This window comes from Megascapheus bottae, chromosome 16 (genome assembly GCF_031878675.1).
Source record: "Megascapheus bottae isolate mThoBot1 chromosome 16, mThoBot2.hap1, whole genome shotgun sequence".
NCBI lineage: Eukaryota > Metazoa > Chordata > Mammalia > Rodentia > Geomyidae > Megascapheus > Megascapheus bottae.
The window spans coordinates 47,373,737-47,399,054 of record NC_143524.1 but is presented as its reverse complement, the minus strand read 5'-3'; the positions used below and the strand labels follow the sequence as shown (position 1 = coordinate 47,399,054).

At 39.9% G+C, this 25,318-nt stretch overlaps 1 protein-coding gene and 1 long non-coding RNA gene across 3 annotated transcripts in view; one reads left to right on the top strand and one right to left on the bottom strand.

Moving 5' to 3' along the window:
- The window catches only part of Alg8 (ALG8 alpha-1,3-glucosyltransferase), a 25,065-nt gene extending 4,777 nt beyond the window's left edge, over positions 1 to 20,288 (top strand). For both annotated transcript variants that reach the window (XM_090348494.1, XM_090348495.1), the window contains exons 3-13: positions 854 to 1,047; positions 3,840 to 3,949; positions 5,528 to 5,595; positions 8,801 to 8,927; positions 9,509 to 9,612; positions 10,714 to 10,834; positions 13,105 to 13,244; positions 14,370 to 14,509; positions 16,532 to 16,629; positions 16,920 to 16,992; positions 19,618 to 20,288. In XM_090348494.1, the coding sequence (XP_090204620.1) occupies positions 854 to 1,047; positions 3,840 to 3,949; positions 5,528 to 5,595; positions 8,801 to 8,927; positions 9,509 to 9,612; positions 10,714 to 10,834; positions 13,105 to 13,244; positions 14,370 to 14,509; positions 16,532 to 16,629; positions 16,920 to 16,992; positions 19,618 to 19,849 (1,407 nt within the window). In that variant the 3' untranslated portion in view covers positions 19,850 to 20,288. The remainder of the gene's footprint in view (positions 1 to 853; positions 1,048 to 3,839; positions 3,950 to 5,527; positions 5,596 to 8,800; positions 8,928 to 9,508; positions 9,613 to 10,713; positions 10,835 to 13,104; positions 13,245 to 14,369; positions 14,510 to 16,531; positions 16,630 to 16,919; positions 16,993 to 19,617) is intronic.
- On the bottom strand, positions 15,356 to 25,318 carry LOC150053544 (uncharacterized). The gene is made up of 3 exons (XR_016538094.1): positions 25,069 to 25,318; positions 23,514 to 23,686; positions 15,356 to 15,834 (listed from the first exon to the last, which is right to left on the bottom strand). It is a non-coding gene; the product is annotated as an uncharacterized LOC150053544 (long non-coding RNA).

The window sequence follows — 25,318 nt, the reverse complement described above, 5'->3', positions numbered from 1 at the left end:
TACTTATATTTCAGGGAGAGTAAATTCATCATCAGAAGCAGAAGATTGGGCTAATAGTAGCTGAGTATCAAAACACTTGCCTAGCATGCATAGGGCCCTAAGTTCTACCCTAGCACTGTAGAAAAGAAATAAATAAAATGAACAGAAAGCTAACAAGTATTTTGTCTTAAGTCTTTTTCACATCTCACCTTTTTCAATCACAGAGTGCCCCTGTGACTAAACCTGTAGTGTACTTGTAGATGAAGATTTTGTCATTGAAGAGTAAAAACTGCACAATAGGCATATTAGGATACTAGTGTCCGTTTTTGTAGCTACAAGGTCCGTGTTTAAGTTTACAGTCATTGCACAATGAAGAAACAAGTTTGTGTGTGAGTGTAGACAGGGTCTTGCCACATAGTTCAGGCTGGCCTCAGACTCCAACTTCCCCAGCAGGAGGCTGAGGCAGGAGACCAGCCTGCTGTCTCAGCTTCTCAAGTGTTTGTATTATATGCATGTGCCATATTCATGGTGTTCTGGACCTTTTTACATAGTAATTGCTTTATATATTAAGAGCATTAAAGACCAGGTAGTGAATTTTTTTCTGTGGGTTTTTTTTTTATCCAGTCCTGGGGCTTGAACTCAGGACCTGAGCACTATCCTTGGGCTTTTTCCTCAAGGCTTGCACTTAGTTTCTTGAGTCATCACACCACTTCCAGTTTTTCTATGTATGTGGTACCAAGGAATCAAACTCGGATCTTCGTGCATGCTAGGCAAGCACTCTACCACTATGACAAACTCCCGGTCCCCAGGTAGTGAAATTTTTTTAAGTTATTTACTTAGATATTTATGATTTTTTTCTTTGATTTTTATCTAGTCAACTTCAGAGTGGACCTTGGATTATCCTCCCTTTTTTGCTTGGTTTGAGTATGCACTGTCACATGTTGCCAAATATTTTGATGAAGAGATGCTTAAAGTGCATAATCTGAACTACTTCAACTCAAGGACCTTATTCTTCCAGAGATTTTCTGTCATCTTTACAGATGGACTTTTTGTGTATGCTGTTCACGAGTAAGTAGAAAGTATCATCTTGGAATATTGTTTGTGTGAGGGGACTGACGTATAATATTTAGTACTAACTTAATCCCAACTTAGAGGAACCAAGTTCATATTATTGCAAATGCTATAATGAAAAACTGAGTTGTGGGGCCGGGAGTTTGGCCTAGTGGTTAAAGTGCTTGCCTAGCATGCATGAAGACCTGGGTTCGATTCCTCGGTACCACATACATACAAAAAAGTCGGAAGTGGTGCTGAGGCTCAAGTGGTAGAGCTCTAGCCTTGAGAAAGTCCAAGGACAGTGCCCAGGCCCTGAGCTCAAGCCCAGGACTGGCAAAAAAAAAAAAAAAAGATAGAAAAGAAAAACTGAGTTGTATTTTTAAACCATGAATATTTACAGTGAGAAGTCTGGAAGAAATAGGCATATGAAGTTTCAAGGCAGAAAGTTATAAAGAGATTGTGAATGTTTTAAGCCCTGCCTGTTCTTTTTTTCCTTTTATTTTGGGGAGGGGGGTGTCAGTTATGAAGCTTGAACTCTGGCCCTGGGGTGCTGTCACTAAACTCTTCAGCACACAACTAGCACTCTACCATTTTGAGCCACAGCATCACTTCTGGTTTTCTGGTGGTTAATTGGAGATAAGAGTCTCATGGAGTTTTTTGCCTAGGCTGGCTTTGAACCGTGATCCTCAGATCTCAGCCTTAAGTAAAGTAGCTAGGATTACAGGCGTGAGCCACAGGCACTGGCTTCCCCCTACTTGTTCTTACTGAGTGACTTGTGTTTAACCTCACAACTTTCAACCTTTTTATGACCTTGCCATAGTTGGAAGAGAAAGTGTTTTGTAGTATATGTTTTGTAAGTAAACATGTTTTTTGAGTTCAAAATCTCCAATAGTCAGACAGACAGAAATTTATTTTCATCAGCAAAGTAGAGGAATCAGTTTTATGAAATGATTGAAATCTAGATACTAGTTCCAAGAATCAGAGAATGTATCCAGATTATTTTTACGTATTTGTCTCTATTTTTTTTTTTTGTAAAGTACTAAAAATTGAATGGAGAACTCTGAGCTTGCTAGTCAAGTACTCTATAACATGAGCTGTGTCTCTGCTCCATTTGCTTTTAGTAAGTTTTTCAAATAGGGTATCATGCTTTTGCTTGGGCTGGCCCCTGACTGTTCCACCTACCAAGCAGCTGAGATCACCGGAATGTGCCACTCAGCTAGATTATTAATTTATTTAGTTTTCTTAATTTTTCGGGAAAGTTACTGTTTATTTTTGAGGAAACTGAAGTTTCATGAGACCACCTTTACCAGCCCTTCTTTATTTATACTGTAAGAGTTTCTCAATGTTTCCTGCCAGGACTGGCTTTGAATCATGAGGCTCCTATCTCAGCCTCCTAAGTAGCTAAGATTACAGATGTGAGCCACCAGCACCAAGCTTTCCAAGAACTCTTCTCATCAATAAACTACTAAAAATCCAGAAATGGAGCTGTGGCTCAAGTGGTAGAGCACTACCCTTGAGTAAGAACAGCCAAGAGAGCACCCAGGCCCTGAGTTCAAGTCCCATGGCAGGTGCATAGGACTTGTTCTTTTGTAATCATCACTACCACCATTTTGGTGCATATTATTACACTAGTCTATTTTCAGTAATTTTACATACTTAGTATATAATAAAAGTGGAATTATTTTGTTCTTTCAACTACTATTATCACTATATATTTCAGCAGTTTAATGACATACATTTTTATATGGATTTTTTTGTTACTATTTGTATAATGAACTAAAATTTATGGCTCTGTTATTAATTTGGCTGTTATGATCTATAGTTCAAAATACTAAGTGCCTTAGTCTGAATAGAACATAGGGCCTTGGGAAATATGTACTCTACCAATGACCTATACCCCTGTTCCTACAGGGGTATAGGTCCTTGTCTTTTTTTTTTTTTTTTTTTTTTTTTGCCAGTCCTGGGCTTGAGCTCAGGGCCTGAGCACTGTTCTTGGACTTTCTCAAGGCTAGAGCTCTACCACTTGAGCCTCAGCACCACTTCTGGCTTTTTTCTATGTATGTGGTACCAAGGAATCGAACCCGGGTCTTCATGCATGCTAGGCAAGCACTTTAACCACTAGGCCAAACTCCCGGCCCAGTCCTTGTCTTTTTGGTCATGAGTTTTTAACTCAGGTCCTGGATGCTGCCCCTGAAATATTTCTTTTCTTTTTCTGTCCCACCCTGGGGCTTGAACTCAGGGCCTGAGTACTGTTCTTGAGCTTTCTCAAGGCTAGAGCTCTACCACTTGCGCCACAGTACCACTTCCAGCTTTTTCCTCTGTATGTGGTAACCAAAGAATCGAATCCAGGCCCTTGTGCATGCTGGGCAAGCTATCTACCACTAGGCCACTTCGGCCACTCAACTACTTTGAGCCACCACCACTTCAGGGTTTCTGGTGGTTAATTGGAAATAAAGAGTGTCACAGACTTTGTTTGCTGGGGTTGGCTTTGAATCACGATCTTCAGATCTCTGCCTCCAATGCCTAAATGCATTTTAGCTCTTAAGAGTTGAAATAATGTGTACCCTTTTTAAAATCTTGATTTGTGAGTTTAAACTGGCTGTGGTTTTTTTCTTAAAATTTTTTGCTTTATTAAATTGATTGTGAGATCTTCTTTTAGCTACCACCTTTTCAAGCAACCATAGATGGCACAGACAGTTGGTCAATAATGGCTCCTAAAATGTACCATAGTGGACTCCACAGAAAGCAGTGGGATATTGTAGTAAAGATCAAGTTGTGTCTGTTTCTTCTCTGATGTGTCAACATAGGTGCTGTAAATGCGTTGATGGAAAAAGAGCAACTAAAGAACTTACGGAGAAGCCAAAGTTTATTCTTTCAGTGTTACTGCTATGGAACTTCGGGTTGTTAATTGTGGACCGTATCCTTGATGATCTGTGTACTAGTCCCCTATTTATTCTGCTGTACTTATTAGATTAACTCTTGTTAAAGTGATGATTATCAAATGTGAGCTGCTTTAGGAAATAGACTAGTAGATTCCCATCACCATGCTTTCTGCCCAGGTTTACTAGACTCTGGTTGTCAGGATACTTTATTCCTGGAAAATTAATGATAACATGTAGGAGTCAGTTAAATTGTGTGTGTGTGTGTGTGTATTGCAATTTGTTGCTTGTCTTGTCTTTAGATTTACCCAATATAACTGTAACCATTTTGTAACACGTTGCTTTAAATACCTTCCATAGGAAAGACAGTGTGCTTGTGGGAACTTCAGGCCTTCATGTTTTGCCACCATCTTGGCTTACCACATATTAATGAAGTTCTTCAATTCAAAGGGTCTGAGTGCAATTAAAATCTTTTTTTTTTTTTTTTTTTTTTTGCCAGTCCTGGGCTTGAGCTCAGGGCCTGAACACTGTCCTTGGATTTTCTCAAGGCTAGAGCTCTACCACTTGAGCCTCAGCACCACTTCTGGCTTTTTTCTATATATGTGGTACCGAGGAATCGAACCCGGGTCTTCATGCATGCTAGGCAAGCACTTTAACCACTAGGCCAAACTCCCGGCCCCGCAATTAAAATCTTGATGATAGAAGCCTACTATTTTCCAGTCTCCAAAAGGAAAGCCTAGTGTAGAAGAAAACACCCAGGCATGGTTTCAGTCTGACCTGACTCCAGTCTTTGTTACATTATCACACAGTTTAGATTAATGTCTCTGAGCTTTACTTTCTTTTTCTGTAGAAAGCATGAGACCAGCTACCTCACAGGTTATTGTGATGTTTAATAATAATATTGTGTAGCCAGGCACTGGTGGCTCAGGCCTGTAATCCTAGTTACCTGGAATGCTAAAACTTGAGGATTGTGGTTTATAACTAGCCCAAGCAGGAAAACATCTGGAAGTGGAGCTGTGGGCCAAGGGGTAGAGTGCTAGCCTTGAGCAAAGGAAGCTCAGGGACAGCAGCCTCTGAGCCCTGGGTTCAAGTCCCAGGACTCCCCCCCACCCCCAAAAATTTTATCTGTATGTTTCAAACAATTAGAACAGCTAGTTATAATAGTATATGTTTGTAATCCCAGCACTTGAGAGGCTAAGACAGGAGGATAGTGAGTTTGAGACTAGCCTAAGCTGCATAGAGAGATCATGTCTCAAAAAACAAAACAAAAGAACAAATGGAGTCCTGCTTACTAATGTCTTTCAGTGGCTGTGTGGTCCCTTCCCTCTTCATCCTTATTTCTAAAAACCATAAACTTCCTTGGTTCTTAGCTGCTTGAGCCCTTAAGATAGGAAAACACATGGAAACATTTTTTGCTGTTCTACTGAAACATAAATTTTAAAGACTTTTAGGAATTGACTCAATAGAAAATGTTTATGAGAACCCAAACTAATAATGTTTTTGTCTTTAATTTTAGCATATTAAGAAAGCATTTGCAGTTTCTATATTTAAATGTTATAGTTCTTTGTGAATTTTATATCTTTTGTTATTTTTCCTTGACATCCCCTGCCCCCCAGATATCCATTTCCAGTACAATGGGTTTTTATTTGGATTAATGCTACTCTCCATTGCAAGGTTATTTCAGGTAAACACAAAGTACCTAATTAGATGTTTAGCTTTGATGTTTAGCTTTTAAAGGCAACTTTGTTGTATTATTTATTGGAAATAACTTTCTCATACATAAAATTTACCCCTACATTCTTTTTTTGTTTTAAATGTAATATGGGGCTGCCTGTCACAGCTACTTTGGGAAGCTCAAGCTTAATCTCCATTTTAAAGTTCTTTATTAGCCATAGGGGCTCAAAGTATTACTCAGTGGTACAGTACTTGCATAGCATGTCTCACACCATAGATTCAGTACCTCACACAGTAAAAAAGCAAATAGATAAGATAGCTTTTTGTTAACTATAAATTCTGGATAATTTCTCTTTACCACAGAAAGCCACAAATTAGCCAAGTGTGCTAGTGCACACCTGTAATCTTAACAAGAAACAGAATCATGAGGCAAGAGAATCATAAGTTCAAGTCCATATATTGTGACTATTGTTTCACAAAAAGAACACTGTAAAAAGTCACTTTGTACAGAGAACATAATTGATATTCCATGAGTGATTGTTGGATGGTCCTCAAATAAGCAACTAAAATTTGAGTATAGAGTCAGCTAGACCTGATTAAGTTGCAAAATTAGAGTAAGACCTGGAAATATTCCATTCTATTACCTTGTTATTCTTACCCATACCTATTCTAGACCACCTGTAATGAGACAGAGAGAAAAAGAACTTGGCTTTTGACAGTTTCCCTTGGGTAATATCAGGACCCACATTTGAGACTTCCAAAATTCCTGTGACATAGATAGAATTCAGACTTTTTTAGTTAGTCTAGGGTTTTTGTTGTTGTTGATGTTGTTTTTGTTGTTGTTGATGTCAGTGGTGGGGCTTGATCTTGGGGGGCCTGGGCACTGTCCCTGTGCTGTTCAGCTCAAGGCTAATAATATGCTCCTTGAGCCACAGCACCACTTCTGGTTTTATGGTGGTTAATTGGAGATAAGAGTCTCACTGACTTTCCTGCCTGTGCTGGCTTTAAACCTTGATCCTCCTATCTCAGCCTCCTGAGTAGCTTGGATCCTAGGTGTGAGCCCCTGGTGCCCAGGGAGCACCAGGGAGCCTTTGTTTGTTTGTTGTTTTATATGTGTGTGATTTAATTGGAGATAAAAGTCTTATGGACTTTCCTGCCTAGACTAGCTTCAAACTGCTCTCAAGTGATAGAATGCCTTCCTTGCTAGCTGAAGGCCTTGAGTTTGAAGCCCAGGTCTACCTCAAAAAAAATTTTTTTTTTAATTTAGCATAACACCATATATTAGTCACCTTCATTCCCAGCATCTCTTTAGAAATTACCTCCGCCAGTTGGAAACTCTGTGCACATCCACGGGCATGCTCGCATGCATGTGTGTTGGTCCTTGAACTTAGGTGGGTGCTGTCCCTGGCTCAAAGCTAGTACTCTACCACTTGAGCTACGGCTCCATTTCTGGCTATTTGGTAGTTAGTTGACAATAAGAATCTAAAACTTTTCTGCTTGTGCTGGCTTTGAACCACTATCCTTAAATCTCAGCGTGAGTAGCTAGTATTTCAGGCATGAGCCAAAACTTTCAAAGTATGGAAGTAACTCCACTCTGCTCTAGCTGTTACTAGTAGATCCTGTGTCTTAGCATCGTGTTTTGTTTTGTTCTATGCTATTAGTAATAGGGTTTGGATTCAGGATTTCAAGCCCTTGCTTGGCTTTTTCACTCAAGGCTTGAACCATATCTTTACTTCTGGCTTCTTTGCTGGTTAGTTGAAGCCAGCTAGGTTGTCAAACTGTGATCTGAGCCTACTGAGTAGCTAGAATTACAGGCATGAGCCACCAACACCTGATTCAGTATCAGTTTTCATACGTAAGAATCACTTGTTGAAATAATGAATGTATGAGCCTACTAAACTTAATGTTAAACTGCCCACATTATAGAAAATTTAAATCATACAGAAGGGAAGAATAGTACAGTGACTTATACGTAGGAGGACTATTTTTATGTATAACATAGCATATTTCATTTATGTCTTAGAATATATCTACTAAAAAACAGACTCGGGCCAGGAGTTTGGCCTAGTGGTAAGAGTGCTTGCCTTGCAGGCACAAAGACCTGGGTTCAATTCTTTGATACTACATAAGATACTACATATATAGAAAAAGGCCTGAAGTGGTGCTGTGGCTCAAGTGGTAGAGCTCTAGCCTTGAGAAAGCCCAAGGACAGTGTTCAGGCCTTGAGTTCAAGCCCCAGAACTGTACAAAAACAGATTCTATGTCTGTTAGCTATGGTATGGCAGTTCATGCCGATAGTCCTGTTGCTAGGGAGGCTGAGACAAGGTTTTTTTGAGCCCAGAAATTCAAGGCCAACCTGGACAACAGCAGTAAGATCTCAACTTCAAAAAACAAAAGGATGTTTTGTTGTTGTTGTTGTTTTTCTTTGCCAGTCTTGGGGCTTGAACATAGGGCCTGAGCACTGTTTTTGGGCTTTCTCAAACCTAGAGCTCTACTATTTGAGCCATAGCACCACTTCTGGCTTTTTCTATGTATGAAGTACCAAGGAATCAAACCCAGGTCTTTGTGCATGCTAGGCAAGCACTCTACCAGTAGGCCAAACTCCTGGCTGCAGAAAGAAAAAAAAAAGAGAGATGTTTTCTTTCTTTTTTCTTCTTCTTTCTTTTTGCTTTTTGTTTTTGAGACAGAATCTCATGGCATACTTTAAACTCTCCTCAAGCTTGAAATCCTCCTTCCTCAGCTTTCTAAGACTTGGGATTACAGGAGTATACTACAGTCCTAATAACCTTTTTTCCCCCTACTTTCTATACGTTGTTTTGAGAATAACTTTAGCTTTACAAAAACATTGGAAAAGTAGTTCATAGTTGGAGTTCTTGAATCCCTTACTCATTTTTCCCTAAGGGTACCATCTTACATAACTGTTTGTCAAGATTAAGAAACCAACACTGGCTTATATTAATTTTACCAGCTTTTTAACTAATGTCCTTGTTCTTTTTTTATAATTTTTTATTGTAATTAATAGAAGGGATACATTATATTCACCAGCTAGAAGGTGCATAACTTCACAAACATTGATACCCTTTCTCATGACATGGTCTCCATTTCCCTCCCACCTAATGTTCTCGTTCTATTTCAGACTCCAATCCAGAATACTTCATAACTCCATTTCATTTATTTTGAATTTTAAAGCACTGTTTCCCTTCTCACTGTCCTAGAAAAGGCATATGGAAGGAGCATTTCTCTTTGCCACCCTTCTCCACTTCAAGCACATCTACCTCTATGTAGCACCAGCCTATGGCGTATATCTGCTGCGATCTTACTGTTTCATGTCAAACAAACCAGGCAAGTGTCCATGATGATAGCAAAATCTTTTGTTTTGTTTTCTTCATTCTATATTTTGACTTAGTGGCTTATTAACAGAGTGTTATGAAGCACAACAGGTACCTCTCAGTTATTGATCCTATAAACTCAACCATCCTGACTTCAATGCTCGTACCATATGGTCTAGTGTACAGCTGTGTGGGGTGGCATATAACACCAACTCTTGAGGGGCTAGAGCAGAAGGGTCCTGAATTTGAGGCGAGGCTAGGCTAGGCAGCCACTATCAAAAAAGAGCAAGATCAGGGAGGGCCAGGAGTTTGGCCTAGTGGTAGAGTGCTTGCCTAGCATGCACAAAGACCTGGGTTCAATTCCTCAGTACCACATACATAGAAGAAAAGCCGGAAGTAGTTCTGTGGCTCAAGTGGTAGAGCTCTAGCCTTGAGAAAGCTCAAGGACAGTGCTCAGGCCCTGAGTTCAAGCCAGAACTGGAAAAAAAAAGTCTGAAAAAAGAGCAAGACCAGTGTCATGTTGGGGGAACTATATGGTTACTGTTGGGGATAGTTGTCCAAGGTCTTGATAATGACAGTGTTCTTTTTCTCTAGATGGCTCTGTCCGATGGAACAGTTTCAGCATTGTCCGTGTTTTTTCCCTGGGACTGATTGTGTTCCTGGTTTCTGCTCTTTCGTTGGGTCCTTTCCTAGCTTTGGTAAGTTTTTCTTTTTTTATATTCATTTATATTAAAAGGAGGATAGGTTATTACATTTTCATACATATTTACGTATTCTAATCAATTTCTTTCCCTCCCCTTAAACATAACATCCTCAATAGATTTCTTTATTCCATTTTCATGGTTGCAATTAGTCTATCTTGACAGTATTCTACCTCTTTTATCCTCCCTACAGCACAATGCACTCTAGTCTTTTCTCCTCCTCTTCTTTCTTTTTTCTTTTCTTTTTTTTTTTTTGCCAGTCATGGGTCTTGAGCTCAGGGCCTGAGCACTGTCCTTGGACTTTGGTAGGCTAGATCTCTACCACTTGAGCCACAACACCACTTCCAGCTTTTTGCTGTGTATGTGGTACCAAGGAATTGAACCTGGGTCTTCATGCATGCTAGGGAAACAATCTACCACTAGGCCAAACTCCTAGCCCTTCTTTTTTTTTTTTTTTTTTTTTTTTTGCTAGTCCTAGAGCATATTTTTCAAATTGTTCATATTGTTCATATTTTTCCTTTGTTTCCCACCCTGAAATGAGGTTTTTTTTGTTTGTTTGGTTGGGTTTTTTTTTTCCAGTCCTAGGCTTGAACTCAGGGCCTGAGCACTATCATTGGGCTTTCTCAAGGCTAGCGCTCTACCACTTGAGCCACAACACTACTTCTGGCTTTTTCTATGTATGTGGTACTGAGGAATCAAACCTGGGTTTTTGTGCATGCCAGGCAAGCACTCTACTACTAAGCCATGCTCCAGGCCCCTGGAATGAGTTTTAATCCTACTGAAACTGGAGAGCCTTCATGTTCTCTGCCCTGCTTTCCCCTTTACTCCAGTAGACCCAGATCAGGTGTATTCTGTGATCTCCTTTGTGTCTGAAATTTCTCCATTATTTATTCCAGGACAGCATGGACTGAGATTCAGAGTATTTCTATGTGTCTTGTCCCAGTGGTCAGTTCATGGAAGTGGTTTCCCAACTGCATCACTTAACCCAAAGGAACAAACACTTCCTAATGCAGGGCACGCTGTGCTCTACACAGTTCTATTTTTGAGTTTGGAAGTGTTTGATGACTATTTAATCATTTTCATTTCTGTTTTCAACAGAACCAGCTGCCTCAACTGTTTTCCCGACTCTTTCCTTTCAAGAGAGGCCTCTGCCATGCATACTGGGCTCCAAACTTCTGGGCTCTTTACAATGCTTTGGACAAAGTGCTGTCCATCATCGGTATGGTAACAGGTCTTCTCACGTAGCCTCTGAATGCTGAAAGGACTAGTCAGCAGGAGAAATGGACGCCTGCCTGTGTTTTGAATGTGGCAGCACGGTTTGTTCTGTTGCCTCGTACTTCAGCTTTCAGGAAGAACAGGGCAGCAGTTTTTTTTAGCCTTCAGGCTTTAAAGAAGTAAACAGACTGCATTCCTTACCAAAGCTCCCTGTGGCAAAGAGATGTGGGTCTTTGAGGAAAAAAACTAAATATTTAAACACTTTTTAAAGATAACTTTTGCCTAAAGGAAAATATTATTCAACAGAATTTAACCCACATTTAAGCTTAAATATATGAAGAAGCAGGGCAAAAGAAAGTGATAGCCCTGCATTTTTGCATGAGAGGAACAGAAATGAAATGCCTGGGCTAGGCTTTTAAGTTTGGGTTGTAATGAAAAATAATATATGCTCTGTTAACAATAATTCACAATAGACTAGTGTGTCATTTTATTTATGTGGGTTTTTTTTTTTCATGGTACTAAGCTTGAACTTGTGGCCTCCTGCTTGCTGTTTGAACCCCACCCTCAGCCCCAACCTCTCATTTGTGAATCCAGCTGAGAATGGTGGGACAACGCAGGAACAGAAGCAGGGATTCCACACTTTTTCTTGGGCTGTACATATACAGTCTTTTTGTTCGTTTTGTTTTGTCCTTTTTTAAAAAGTGTGAAAAACTGGTATGATGTTTATAGGGCCAGCTATTTGAGAACCTAAAGTAGAAGGATCACTTGAGCCCAGGAATTGGAGAGTAGCCTGGGAAACACAGTGAATCCTGCTTCCAAAAAAAAAAAGAAGAAGAAGAAGTAAAAATGTTAACTCCATCTATGTACCTTCAGTGCTATGGAAAAATGGCTCTGAAGTCTGGATTTAGCCCCTAGCCTGGAGTTTTGTTGACTCCTAATCTAGATAATGCAAGGCTTGGTGTGTGGCCTACCTGCATAAACTGCTGCTGTGTGCCAAGCCATTTCATTCCTGTAGTTTTGCTTTACTTATTCAGGGAGTCTACTGCTGAAACTATTCCCGCACAGTGTGTTGTAAGGAACAAAAACAAAAATAAAGAAACGGTAGATTGTCAGGACCAAAGAGACTTTAGAGCTACAAGCTCAGGTCTACCACTTGTTAGTCATGTGACTTTCAATAAATTAGCCCATCTGTCTGTGTTAAGGAGCTAAAAATAATGTCTACACTTGCACATGGCAGGTACCTCCTTTATGGTGACTGCTATTGACTGTCATGTATTACTGGAACTTGTAATTTGGTAGCATTGTCACTCCTGTGATTCCATCCTTAATGTACAAAGCATTCTTGGAAAGTAATTTCGAGCATTTGGATTTCAAAAAAGCTTTAAACAGCCAGCTTAGGTTGGGATCCAAGGCTGAAACTTCAGTGGAGAAACTGCTATGCCTCAGCTTGTGTTCATGCCTTGTGTAACAGGCAACTGTGTTTCAAGGAAGTGGTTATTCACTTTGAAAGAAATTCAAAAGCTAAAGGGAAAGGGAAAGGAATGAATAATACTTTGATAGTCTTCACCTTTCCTCAACTGCACTGACTTTCAGTGGCATTAGTCAGGATCACATAGGTGCTCAGACTCTCAGATATCTGAGAGTGCCCTGTTGCCCTGGAGCATTTTGGGATGAAACTTTGTCATCATTTTAGACTTGGATCTTTTGATAAGAATTTATTGAGTTCCTACGTCTGGAGATAGAAATAGACTCATCATCTGTCTCTAAGAAACACATTGTAGTAAAGGAAATGAAAAAGAGTGTACTGTGAACACTAAAATACAGAGCTCACAAGAAACTCAGCTCTGCTTAATTTAGGAGTTTTCTTGGTGAGGCAATAAACTAGGAGTTGTTTGGAAAAGAGGTCCTTTTAAGAAAAGCCTCAGCAAAGGGACATAGTGTTGAGAGTTGTATTTTGAGGATAGTTCATTGCAGCCAGGCCGTACTTAACAATGTAGAGTTGAGGATGGAGGAAGAGAAGGGACTAGATCATGAAAGACTTGATAAGCCAAATCTTGTAGGCTGCACAGATTCTTCATTACAATCATAACTTAAAACCACTGATTATAATTTTAAGGCCACATTCTGCAAGAGGTAGGACAGTACAGACTTTGGTTCATAAAATCTTGGTTTGAGCAGAAATAAGATTTACTCATTTATTTTTCTCAGGGAATTGACTGATAAAACATGGAGTTCTGTCGATTTAAAACGTAAAGCAAAATGTTTTCTCTGTAGGTTTAGAGTTGAATCTTCTCGACCCCAGTAAGATCCCCAAGGCCTCGATGACTAGTGGCTTGGTTCAGCAGTTTCAGCACACAGTCCTGCCCTCTGTGACACCCTTGGCAACCCTCGTCTGCACACTGATTGCCATGCTGGTGAGAACTTAGCATGTTTCTCTACTTTGCTTACTGCCTGGCTGACTGAATTTCAACCTTCAAGCAGCAGGATAAATTCCATGGCTGAAATCCTGTAGACTGAAATACTTTCCGGCAATTCTTAGAGGAAATTTGAACACAGTAAGAATTACCGTAAAGCCTTTCTGTCAGAGGTTCTTGCCACTGGCTATGAGACCATCTGTCTATTCTGCCATGGGAGGAAAAAAGGCCAGGGAGGAGGAGGAATGGACCACATGGTTGAAAAAGAAGAAAGCTTTATGGCAGGAATATCCAGGCTTTGTTTTTTTCCTCATCCTTAGAAAAATGATGAGAATACATCTGGATGGTGTGTGGATATTATGTCTTGTTAATGAGGAACTAAGAGTTGGCTGTGTCTCTTTGCATAGCAGTCTTTTGTTAGCCAGATGTGTTACAACTTTAATTCACTAGAAAAAGCTCAAGCCTGTTGATAGTTCATGAAGTTTTAATTTTTGTTTCCAAATGATTGAAACTACTAGCAAAGACACTTGACTTCTCAATAATATGGTGCATGTAGGTAACTAAGCTCTCCTGGCCTATTTTCCTGCATATTTTAACCACAGTAAAAGTGTTTGGTTTTTGTTGTTTTTTTTAAAAGCTTTTTTTAAAAGCTTCATAGGAAAGGCAATAATTTTACTGTAAATCACACTTGAGCCCACATAGCTAGATACCTATTTACGAATAGTGTAAGATCTAATGTACTAGTCCATAAATGTGTGAACTTTGTATTTTGATCTGAGAGAGTCAGTGAATATCAGTTAACTTAGTAGTATTGCTGACTAATAATAAATGTCATAAATTGCTATACTATATGTCCCAGAATTTATCATTTAAAAGTATTTACTGTTCAATAACTAGGATTAATCGTAGTAAGTTAGATACATGCTTCCAGATGCCTGTTTTTCCTTTGAAAAGTTAGTTGACTTTCAATGGACTGTGTACAAAGGGATGAATTATCTAGCTCAATGTAGCATTGTCTAGAATCTCCTGTGTTTCAGAGATGATATAAACTGCACTTCCCTAAATACTTTCTATAAAGCCAACTTGAACTGATACTGAAGTTTTGTCTTTACCTATTGTTTCTAGCCTTCTATTTTCTGTCTTTGGTTTAAACCCCAAGGGCCCAGAGGCTTCCTTCGATGCCTAATTCTCTGTGCCTTGAGCTCCTTCATGTTTGGGTGGCATGTCCATGAAAAAGCTATTCTCCTTGCAGTTCTCCCAATGAGGTAAGCATATAGCTTGGCAGTCAGCATTGCTGATCAGTTTCACTGTTTTCCAACTGTTTGGCCTCTTTCTTGTCTTGTTTAAAGAGACTAATAGATTTCTACTAGGACAGGACACATATGTTAACTTAGGATCCTTAGGCCCTTGAAGAATCATAGGATTGAAGGATGTCTAACCTGAGAACCATGTAAAGGCCACAAAATCATTTGTTACATGACAGGATAGATGCTTCTTGGGGCTGCCTACAGCTATCTCCCTATATTACTAATTTTGTGTGGTTCTTGAATGATGTTATAAATATCCAAATAGCTGTTGAGGAAAAAAAGTTCTCCTTCATATAGGGTGTGCAAAATGCTTGTGTTGTTTTTTGCATTAAATTATGATAGGTCTAGATATTGAGTGCAGCATCATTTGGAAAAAGCATGAACTTTGACGTTACTACATCTGTGAAGTTTCATGGTTCCTTGTTAATTGTTGTTGGTCAAGTAAGGGCTGACTCCATTCTGGAATAATGGTAAACATTTATACTGCACTTTAGATTTTCCAGAACTGTTTTTTGTTTTCCTTTGAGCCTCGACAATTTTTAAGGTAATTAGGATACATTGGTATCCTCCCATCTTAGCATCAGCAGGTACTAGAGCTTGGAGAGTTTGTGACTGATCCAAAGTAACACTGTTAAGCTAGACATGGCAACTTTTGTGTGCAGGCAACTTTTGTGTGCAGACACCTTTTGTGTAGTAGATGCCTACTAAGTATGAGGGCCTGGATTCTAGTCTAGCATCACAGAAAAAATAAAGCATGCACTTTGTATTCCTACTAAAAGTACTCCCAAGCCAGGCATAGTAGTACACTCCTGTAATCCCTGCACTAGAGAAGCAGAGGCAGGAAGACAGAGATGATGGGCTATACAGCAATGCAAAACAAAACAGAAGCCAAGTGTGGTGGCTCATGCCTGTAATCCTAGCTACTCAGGAGGCTGAGATCTAACGATCTAAGTCCGTGAGACTCCAATTAACAGTTAAAAAAATGGGAAGTGGGGCTGTGGCTCAAGGAGTAGGGCAGTAGCCTTGAGTTAAAAGGCTCAGAAACAGCACCCAAGCCCAGGGTTCAAGCATCATGACCCACCAAAAAAAAAAAAAAAAAGTCATACAACTAGCAAATAGCAGTTAGCCCCTTCAGCCTGAAGTTACGATGCTGTGTCTTACGGTCTTCTCACTCAGCTATTCTTTGAGGGAAGGAAGAGGCATTGTAATATAGTGCTCATAACTGGAACTTAGTAGTTAGATGGTAGTGGAATACTCTTTTTTCTTGAGGAATCGTCTAATCTCTGAAAGAACAGTAAGCAAAAATTTCAGATCAGTCCCTCTTACTCTGCGCTTATTTAGCAACGTGGATTTTCCAAATTAGAAAATAGAGCAGAGTTTTAATATCTTTAGTCAGAACTTCATTCAGGTGAAGGGCATTGCATATGAGATGTGCTATTGGTTTGGGAATGAATTTGAGTCCTGTTTCCCTGACTGCTGCCACCAGGCAGCTCCCAGCCCTAACACTCCCCCCCCCTTTTTTTTGAGAAAGCAGTTAGTCAGGGAAATGAACTGCATTGGCTGTATTCCCAGATTCATCATGTTACATTGTATCAGTTGCTTAACAAATTAATATTTTCAGTTAAATTGGACTTTTGTAGCAGGATCAATATTTATTTTATGCTTATGCCAGTTCTGGGAGTAATAATAGATACAGTGCATTCAAGCTCTTTGCAAGTATAGTTTAAGTTGCTTTAAGAAATTATTATAAGGGCTGGGAGTTTGGTCTACTGGTAGAGTGCTTGCCTCACATGCATGAAGACCCAGGTTCGATTCCTCAGTACCATATACATAGGGAGAAAAAAAAAAGGTGGAAGTGGTGCTGAGGCTCAAGTGGTAGAGCTCTAGCCTTGAGAAAGTCCAAGGACTGTGTTCAGGCCCTGAGCTGAAGACCAGGACTGGCAAAAAAAAAGAAATTATTATAAGAATTTTTATTTTTAGTCTCTTGTCCGTGGAAAAAGCAGGAGATGCTTCCATTTTTTTGATTCTGACCACAACAGGACATTACTCCCTCTTCCCGCTGCTCTTCACTGCACCAGGTAAGCAATTTCTTTTGACTTTTGACTAGCATACCCTTTTCACCAAGGCCTGACATCAGAACTCTCCTCAACCATTTTAAGCAACCAGCCCTATAATCTCTCAAGAGGAGACAGCTCATTTGTTTCTCATTTGGGCCCTAACTTTAAGTATACTTAGATATCACAAAAAAAGTGTGATCAAGTTCATTAATTTGACATATTATTAACTGTGTCAGTGTACTTATATTGCCTGAAGTCTTAGAGACCTTTGATCTGCCAGCTAACCTATCATCTGTATTTTCTTTTAACAGAGCTTCCCATTAAAATCTTACTCATGTTACTATTCACCATTTATAGTATTTCTTCACTGAAGACACTATTCAGGTAATCAAAAACAAGTAAATGGGAAGTTACGTTTACTTTTGTGAAACATTCCTTAAGAAGTCAGATAGGTCTTTGAAGCTTATTTCACATTATAGCAATAGCATAACAGCATTATATTTATAAATATTGCTAAGGGGCTGTGAGTCTGGCCTAGTGGTAGAGTGCCTAGCATGCATGAAGCCCTGGGTTCGATTCCTTAGTACCACATATACAGAAAAGGCCAGAAGTGGTGCTGTGGCTCAAGTGGCAGAGCACTAGCCTTGAGCAAGAAGTGTCCAAGGACAGTGTCCAGACCCTAAGTTCAAGCCCTGTGATTGGCAAAAAAAAAAAAAAAAAAAAAAGTTAAATGCAGCAGTGATATTCATTAGACACTATGTTGAAAATACAACTATACAACTTATGGGTGGGGGTGGGAGAAAAAAACTAGGAGAAAGTGAGAGAAGGAATGACATTGTCCAAAAGAAATGTACTTTTACCTGACTTATGTAACTGTAATCCCTCTGTATATCACCATTTAATAACAAAAAAATTGTTTAGTAATGATACCCAAATTAATTAACAAATTAACAAGCAAAGATGCTTTCCTTTGCAGTCCATAAAGTGTGTTTTTCTCTACAGATACTTAAGAAATCTTAGAAATAGACACAAACATATACATACTTATTCACAAGAATACTACTTCATAGCTTTAAAATTGAAGAGTTATCATAGTTCCGAAAAAGTATAAAGTACAAAAGCTCCATTTTAGAAAGCCTAGCTCATTTCCAAAGTCATGGAGATTAAAATTCTACTTCAACCAGAAGGCATTTATTTATACAGCACACTGTAGAGAAGGTACAAAACAAGGCAAATATCTAAAAATGCTATGTTTTCATTTAATACAAAAGGCTGTTATAAAAATCTTTAAATCTGTTTTGACACGAGTCCAAACGATGAATCCTCTGGAGAATAACAAAAATTTTTAAACAAAAACAATAATTTAAAAGTGTTTGTTAAATTTGCCAAGTAGAAGGAGAAATTACCCATATAATTCTAGTACCAGGGCAGCAGTGATTGTATCTTTTGGGAGAGTATTGGAGAAAGACTGTCTAACATAAAGTTAAACATCCTTCAAATCCAGGTGTAGGTGACACATAGACACTTGGGAAGCATAGCAGGAAGATGTAGAGTTTAAGACTAGCATAGGCTACATAGTGAAAGCCTATCTTAAAAAACAAATAAGGGGCTGGGAGTTTGGCCTAGTGGTAGAGTGCTTGCCTGGCATGCACGAAGACCCAGGTTCTATTCCTCAGTGCCATATACATAGAAAAAAGCTGCAAGTGGTACTATGTCTCAAGTGGTAGAGCTCTAGCCTTGAGAAAGCCCAAGGACAGTGCTCAGACCCTGAGTTCAAGGCCCAGGACTGGCAATAAATAAATAAATAAATAAATAAAACCTTATTTGAAAATTAAATCTGGAATTTGAAAAATACATTATGGATAAGATTATATAAATACTGAAAAGTAGAGGAAAACAAATTATTACAAATGATTACAGAATTATAAGTCTAACTATGTAATAGTCTAACTATGTAATACTAGGACTATATTTTTGCTTTCTTTTTTGTACTAGGGCTTGAACTTAGCACTCTTGGTTAACTTTTTTGCTCAGGGCTGATATTACCAATTGAGCCACACCTCCACTTCTGGCTTTTGCTGGTAAACTGGAGATAGGAGTCTCATGGGGCTGTGTGCTGGTAGCTCTCCCCTATAATCGTCACTATTCAGGAGGCTATTTTCTGAGAATCATGGTTTGAAACAAAAAATTTCATGACAGAAAATTCCATGAAATGTTTTTGGGTTTGTTTTTTGTTTTTGCCAGTTCTGAGACTTGAACTTGGGGCCCGAGCACTGTCCATGGGCTTTCTCAAGGCCAGTGCTCTACCACTTGAGCCACAGCACCACTTCTGGCTTTTTCTGTGTATGTGGTACTAAGGAATTGAACTCAGGTCTTCATGCGTGCCAGGCAAACACTCTGTTAGAATTTTAATCCCTACTCAAGCAACTGAGTTTGAAAGATTATAGGTTAAAGCCAGCCAGGACAGGAAAGACTGAAACTCCACCTCTAAAATACCCAGGAAAAAGCTAGGCTGGAGACATGGCTCAAATGGTAGATCCAGCCAAGCAAACACAAAGCTCTGTGTTTAAACTTTAGTACTAGCCTTGGAAAGGTTAAACTATTGATGCATACTTACAAAAATATTAAAATAAAAAAGTAGTAAATTTTGTGTTATTCACATTTTTACCACATTTAAAAATGAGTTTTAGAATCCTCAATTATGCATATATGGTCTTAGCCACTATGCTAGTACCCAGTCCCTTTCTCTATTCCATATGCAGGGCTAATTTTGTGTGAGCAGCTTCAGCTAAGTGAAAGCATAGGTAGCTGACTGGGAAATTTTGGATTGCCAAGATATTGTAATAGATTATTAGTATTTTTGCTGCTTGTGAAGTTTGTTCAGTCTTTTGACTGCGGCCTTGGCTGCAGTTCACATCATGATGGGGCAATGGGAAGCTTTAGCTGGGGAATGTTTACGAAACCAAAATGGCTTATCTAAAACCAGCCTTCTTCTCTCCTTCCCTTCAGAAAACAAAAAGCTCTCTTAAACTGGACTGAAACTTTGTACCTCCTTGGCCTAGTGCCTCTGGAAGTCTGTTGTGAATTCCTGTTCCCTTTTACTTCCTGGAAACTGAGGTATCCTTTCATCCCTTTGTTCCTGACCTCGGGGTACTGCGCAGTGGGCATCACATATGCTTGGTTCAGGCTGTACCGCTCAGTGTTGATTGGCCCTTCCGTCAGCAAGACAAAGAAGCACTGAATAAAGGAACTGCTTGGATGTATGCCAAACAATTACTTCATGGGAAATTAATCAGAACCTGAAGAAAGTTGCCGGTGGCATGAGCCATTCATTTCAGTAGATCTATTTAGAGGACCATTCTTCCACACTTGGCCTTGCCCAGCCTAGCAACCTGATTGTTGCCATGGTGAGAAGCCATTTGCCCTCTACACTCACTGGAACACATCTGAAAAAACTTCACCTTCCCCTGTTAAAGTCTCTGAGATCATTCAGACTGCGGTGCTTACTGAAGGCAAATGGAATCTGATTATAGCACAATTGTTTGTAGCCTGATATGCTAGGATATGTATCAGCAATGTCAGGATCTAAAGCCTAATTAGACTCCAATACTGCGAGAAATATTTTTTCGGTTTTGAGAGAACTGTAAATAAAATGCCATTTTGTATTTCTGCACAAAATACTTCTGGATCATTATCAGCTCCTACGTTTTCCTATTAGCATGTGTGCAGACAGGTGGCGTGCCCAGCCCCCCAGTCTGTACACCTTGTTCCAGGAAGGTTTGTTTGTTTCCACTGAAATGATAATAATCATCAACAAAGCCAGGGAGAATATGTAATACACTGCTTTGGCGAGGCAACAGAGGCTTCAAACCACAACTATTCTTATATTGAGTTAAGGACATCTTGTTCAGCCTCATGTATTCTAACAGCAAACATTGCAGTTTTGATAAGGCTGCCATTGAAACCTTCTTATGAGCAAACCAACGGTTTTTGTAGTTTTGCTTTGCCTTCCTTCCTTCAGAATGCTTTATGCATGGTTTTTGCCTAAGTTTACCTAATGCCTGCTACTCATTCAAACACCAATATATTTCTAGCCAACGCTGGGCTTTCACACACTTACTTATCCCTTAAGATAAGAAACAGTTCAAGATTAGTGGCATTCTGGATCCTATTCCAGCTATTACATCTTTTACTAAGGACATGGCTGAAGTGGTAGAGTACCTAAGTTCAAACCCCTGTTATCTCTTCCTCCCACCTGCCAAAAAGAACCCACATTTATCTTATCTCTTAAAGTTGTTTGTTGCACAGATAAATATGGGAAATTGGCAAAAGGAAAGGGAAACAGGCCTCCTCTATTCCCACATGTCTCCCCTGCATCCTATGTTCAGGCCATAGCAGTGGCAGTGGGGAGAAGGGGTAGGGTGGGAGATGGGAGTGCCATTTACTCAATGTAAAGGTAGCACAGCATAGTAATTGAGAGCAGAAGCCCTAGAGTCAGCCTGGCTGCAATCTGTAGATAAATTATCTTACCAACCTTTACCTCAGTGTCCTTAATGTTTTAAATGAATAGGTAAATGATTTAGAACATTACTACCTGAAACAGCTTGTATTCAGTATATAGAGGTTGCAATTTTTTCATTATTGCTTGTTGTGGGACTTGAACTCTGGGTGTGGGACTTGAACTCTGAACTCTTCAGCTCAAGGCTAACATTATACTACTTGAGCCACAGCACCACTTCCCATTTTCTGGTGGTTAATTTGGAGATGAGAGTCTCACAGACTTTCGTGCCTGGGCTGTGTGCAGAAATCCTCAGATCTCAGCCTCCTGATTAGCCAGTATTACAGGTGAGCCACCGGCAACCAGCAGAGGTTGCCATTTATATGAATCTCCCCATCTCCCTGTCTTTATTCCCTTTCTCAAAATTTTGCACTCCACCACATGTTGCCTCTGAGACATGGACCTCCTGACATAAACAACTATAACATGAGAACGGATTATGTAGGTGTTTCCCTCAGAAGACCACACTTACCTTGAGAATCCTTGTCTTTGACATAGTTGAGTAAACAAAGCACTATGCCCAGGCGATTAAAATCCAGTTGTAGCCGGGCATGGTGGCTTACACCTGTAATCCTAGCTACTCAGTAGGCTGAGATCTGAGGATCAAGGTTCAAAGCCAGCCCGGCACAAAAGGATCTGAGACTCTTATCTCCAATTAACCTCTAGAAAATGAGAAGTGGTACTTGGCTCAAGGGTAGGGTGGTAGCCTTGAGCTGAAGAGCTCAGGGACAGCGCCAAAGCCGAATTCAAACCCCATGACCACCCCCTCTCCCAACCCCCCCCCAAAAATTCTGTTGTTAGCTAGGGGGTGTGGCTCATGGGTAATGTATCAACCTAGCGATTGTAATACTCTGAATTCAAATCCCAATACCAACAAGAATAAACATTAAAACCCTACTGTTACTGGTATAGAGTGCTAATACAAAGGAATCAATGTATTTCTTCGTGTTTGTCAGTTGTGACAAGTCAAAAACTTAGATTAATAAGCTTCTCAGCAAGGCCAAATTTGATTATACTTTGCCAGTCATTACTGAGAAAGTGATGGCAGAGTGGGAATGCTCAGTTGGTGCAGACGTTTGTAGAGTATCCTGAAAGTTTTTCAGAGTTGCCCTAAAGGCTCTGAGTTCTGCCCATATTCCACCAAAGCAAATATGCTTTGCTATATTTCACATAGTAGGCCTCATTTCTGTTTCTTTGACTTCAGGTCAAAGTCCAATATAAATGAATTTCTTTTTTTTTTTTTTTTTTGCCAGTCCTGTGTCTTGAACTCAGGGCCTGAGCACTGTCCTTAGGCTTTCTCAAGGCTAGAGCTCTACCACTTGAGCCACAGCATCACTTCAAGCTTTTTCTGTGTATGTGGTATTAAGGAATTGAACCCAGGTTTTTGTGCATGCTAGGCAAGCACTCTACCATTAAGCCACACTCCTGGCCCTAAATGAAATTTTTATTCATTTAGGGAAATGATGGGCCAGGAGTGAAGCCTAGTGGTAGAATGCTTGCCTAGCATGCATGAAGCCCTGGTTCGATTCCTCAGTACCACATACACAGAAAAAAAGCCAGAAGTGATGCTGTGGCTCCAGTGGTAGACACGAGCTTTGAGAAAGCCTAAGGACAGGGCCCAGACCCTGAGAGATATACCCCATTGATGCCAACACTATGTAGAGCCCAGACGTCCTACCTACTACCCAGTATTCTACTTTATATTTGTATTTTTAAAGTTTGCAGAACTGTGGGTAGTTGTCAACAACAAATTTTTAGAATATAAAACTAGTTGGAAGTGTTACTTGAAAATATTTTTAAATCTAGAATTAAGCGGTCAAGAACAAAATTAAGGCTTGGTACAATGACTCATTATGGTAGTCCCAGCAATTCAGGAGATGGAGATTCCAAAGATAACAGTTTGAGGCCAGACCTTGTAAAGAGTTAGATCTTAACAAATAAGTGGGTGTGATGCCACATACTGCAATCCTAGCTGGATGGGAAGTATAAGTAAAAATCTAGGCAGTCAAGGCTAGTATGGGCAAAAATAGTACTCTATCTTTAAAAGAAACCAAGGAGTTGGCTGTAGTGGTAAAACACCAGCCTAGTAAGCTCATGGCCATGAATTCAAACTCTTAGTATCAAAAAAGAAAAAGAAAATAGGTTGGAAGTTTGGCCTAGTGGTAAAGGGCTTGCCTAGCATGCACGAAGACCTGGGTTCGATTCCTTGGTACCACATACATGACTCAAGTGGTAAAATTTTAGCCTTGAGAAAGCCCAAGGACAGTGCTCAAGCCCTGAGTTCAAAACCCAAGATTGGCAAAAAAAAAAAAGTACTAAAAACAAAGATACCTAACCCATTGCTTACCTGTCTAATTGTTCTACAGTGATGTTCTTGTTCACTGTTTCCTCCACCAGGAGAAATAGATCCATTGCTAGCGGGATGGTTTTACTTGTAAATGACTTGTACCAGGAACTGGAAGGTGCATGTAAGTCCCAGGTCACTCCTCCCTCTGCAGTCCACGCAATTTCTGTTTGCAGCTAAAGGGAAGGAAAACATTGCCTTAAGATAGGGCCTTTCTTTTGTTCTTCAGTAGTCAATTGGAATTACACTTACTGCATGATGGTAAAAAAATAAAATTACTTTGACCCATCTATCCTCTTGTGCTCCAAAAAGTCAGGCTTTTGTGCTAATGGCAAAGAATGGTCTTCTAAACCTCAAGAATTTGAATCGATACAGCCATTAGTTTCTCTCAGATAAGTCTCATATATAGCATTTCTATTTTGCAGAAAGGTCGATAACAATGTTAAGTTGTATTTTGGTTTTTTTTCCAAATTCGAGTCAAATAGAAAGCTGGACACCTGTGGCTCACACCTGTAATCCTAGCTACTCAGGAGCTTTTTTGGGCTAGAGCTCTGCCATATGAGCCACACCTCTGCTTTGGCTAATTGGAGATAAAAATGTGACTCAAATGGTAAAGCATAAGCAAAAACAAAACAAAAAAAACCCTCAAGGACAGTACCCCCAGGCCCTGAGTTCAAGCCCCAGGTCTGTCACAAAAACTAAAATGTACATCTATACATTCACCGCACAACTTCAAAATTGAGTATTACTATCTTAAAGGCTCTTGCTTTACATTACAGTTTTTTCTGTTTTGTGTTGGTACTGGGGCTTGACTTGGAGCTTAGGCACTGTACCTGAGCTCTTTGGCTCAAGGCTAACACTCTACTACTAGAACCACAGCTCCTCTTCTTGCTTTTCTTTCTTTCTTTCTTTCCTTTATCTTTCTTTTTTTCTTTTTGGTGACTAATTGGAGATAAAAGTCTCATGGACTTTCCTGCCCGGGCTGGCTTTGAACCACAATCCTCAGATCTCAGCCTCCTGTGTAGCTAGGATTATAGGTAAAAAACTAGCTTTTGTGGGATATCAATTTATGATTTTTGAGACTTCCATCATACACACTTTTTTCTTACCTGAAAGATAAATCTTTGCTGAAGGATATTTAGGGATAAGTGAGGAAGAGGTAATTCTAGGTAAAAGAACTGATCTGCGGGCTGCGAGTTTGGCCTAGTGGTAGAGTGCTTGCCTAGGATGCACGAAGACCTGGGTTCGATTCCTTGGTACCACATACTTAGAAAAAGCCAGAAGTGGTGCTGAGGCTCAAGTGGTAGAGCTCTAGCCTTGAGAAAAATCCAAGGACAGTGCTCAGGCCCTGAGCTTAAGCCCAGGACTGGCAAAAAAAAAAAAAAAAAAAAAAAAAAAACAAGAACTGATCTGGACAAGGGGTGAACAGATGCAGCAAGTGGTACTCACTAGACACTATGTTGAAAATGAACTACAGAACTCGTGGATAGGGACGGAAGGGCAAAACTAGGACAGTGAACGGATGACATTGTCCCAGAAAGAAAAATGTACTCATTACCTGACTTACAAAACTGTAAGCCTCCTGTACATCACCTCCATAATAACAAATTTAAGAAAAATAATTGGCTTGGAGAAAAAATAAAATAAATAAATTTTCCCAGTTTGGCTCCTATGTATTCTTCCACCTGGCGGCCCGAATCTCCACTCGTCCATTCAACCCAAACTGAGGAGCAGCGCGGGCCATGGAGTAGCGCGGAACTTCGGAGCCGTGGCTCGGGCGGAAGCACTCCCGGGGGGAAGCGTTTGGG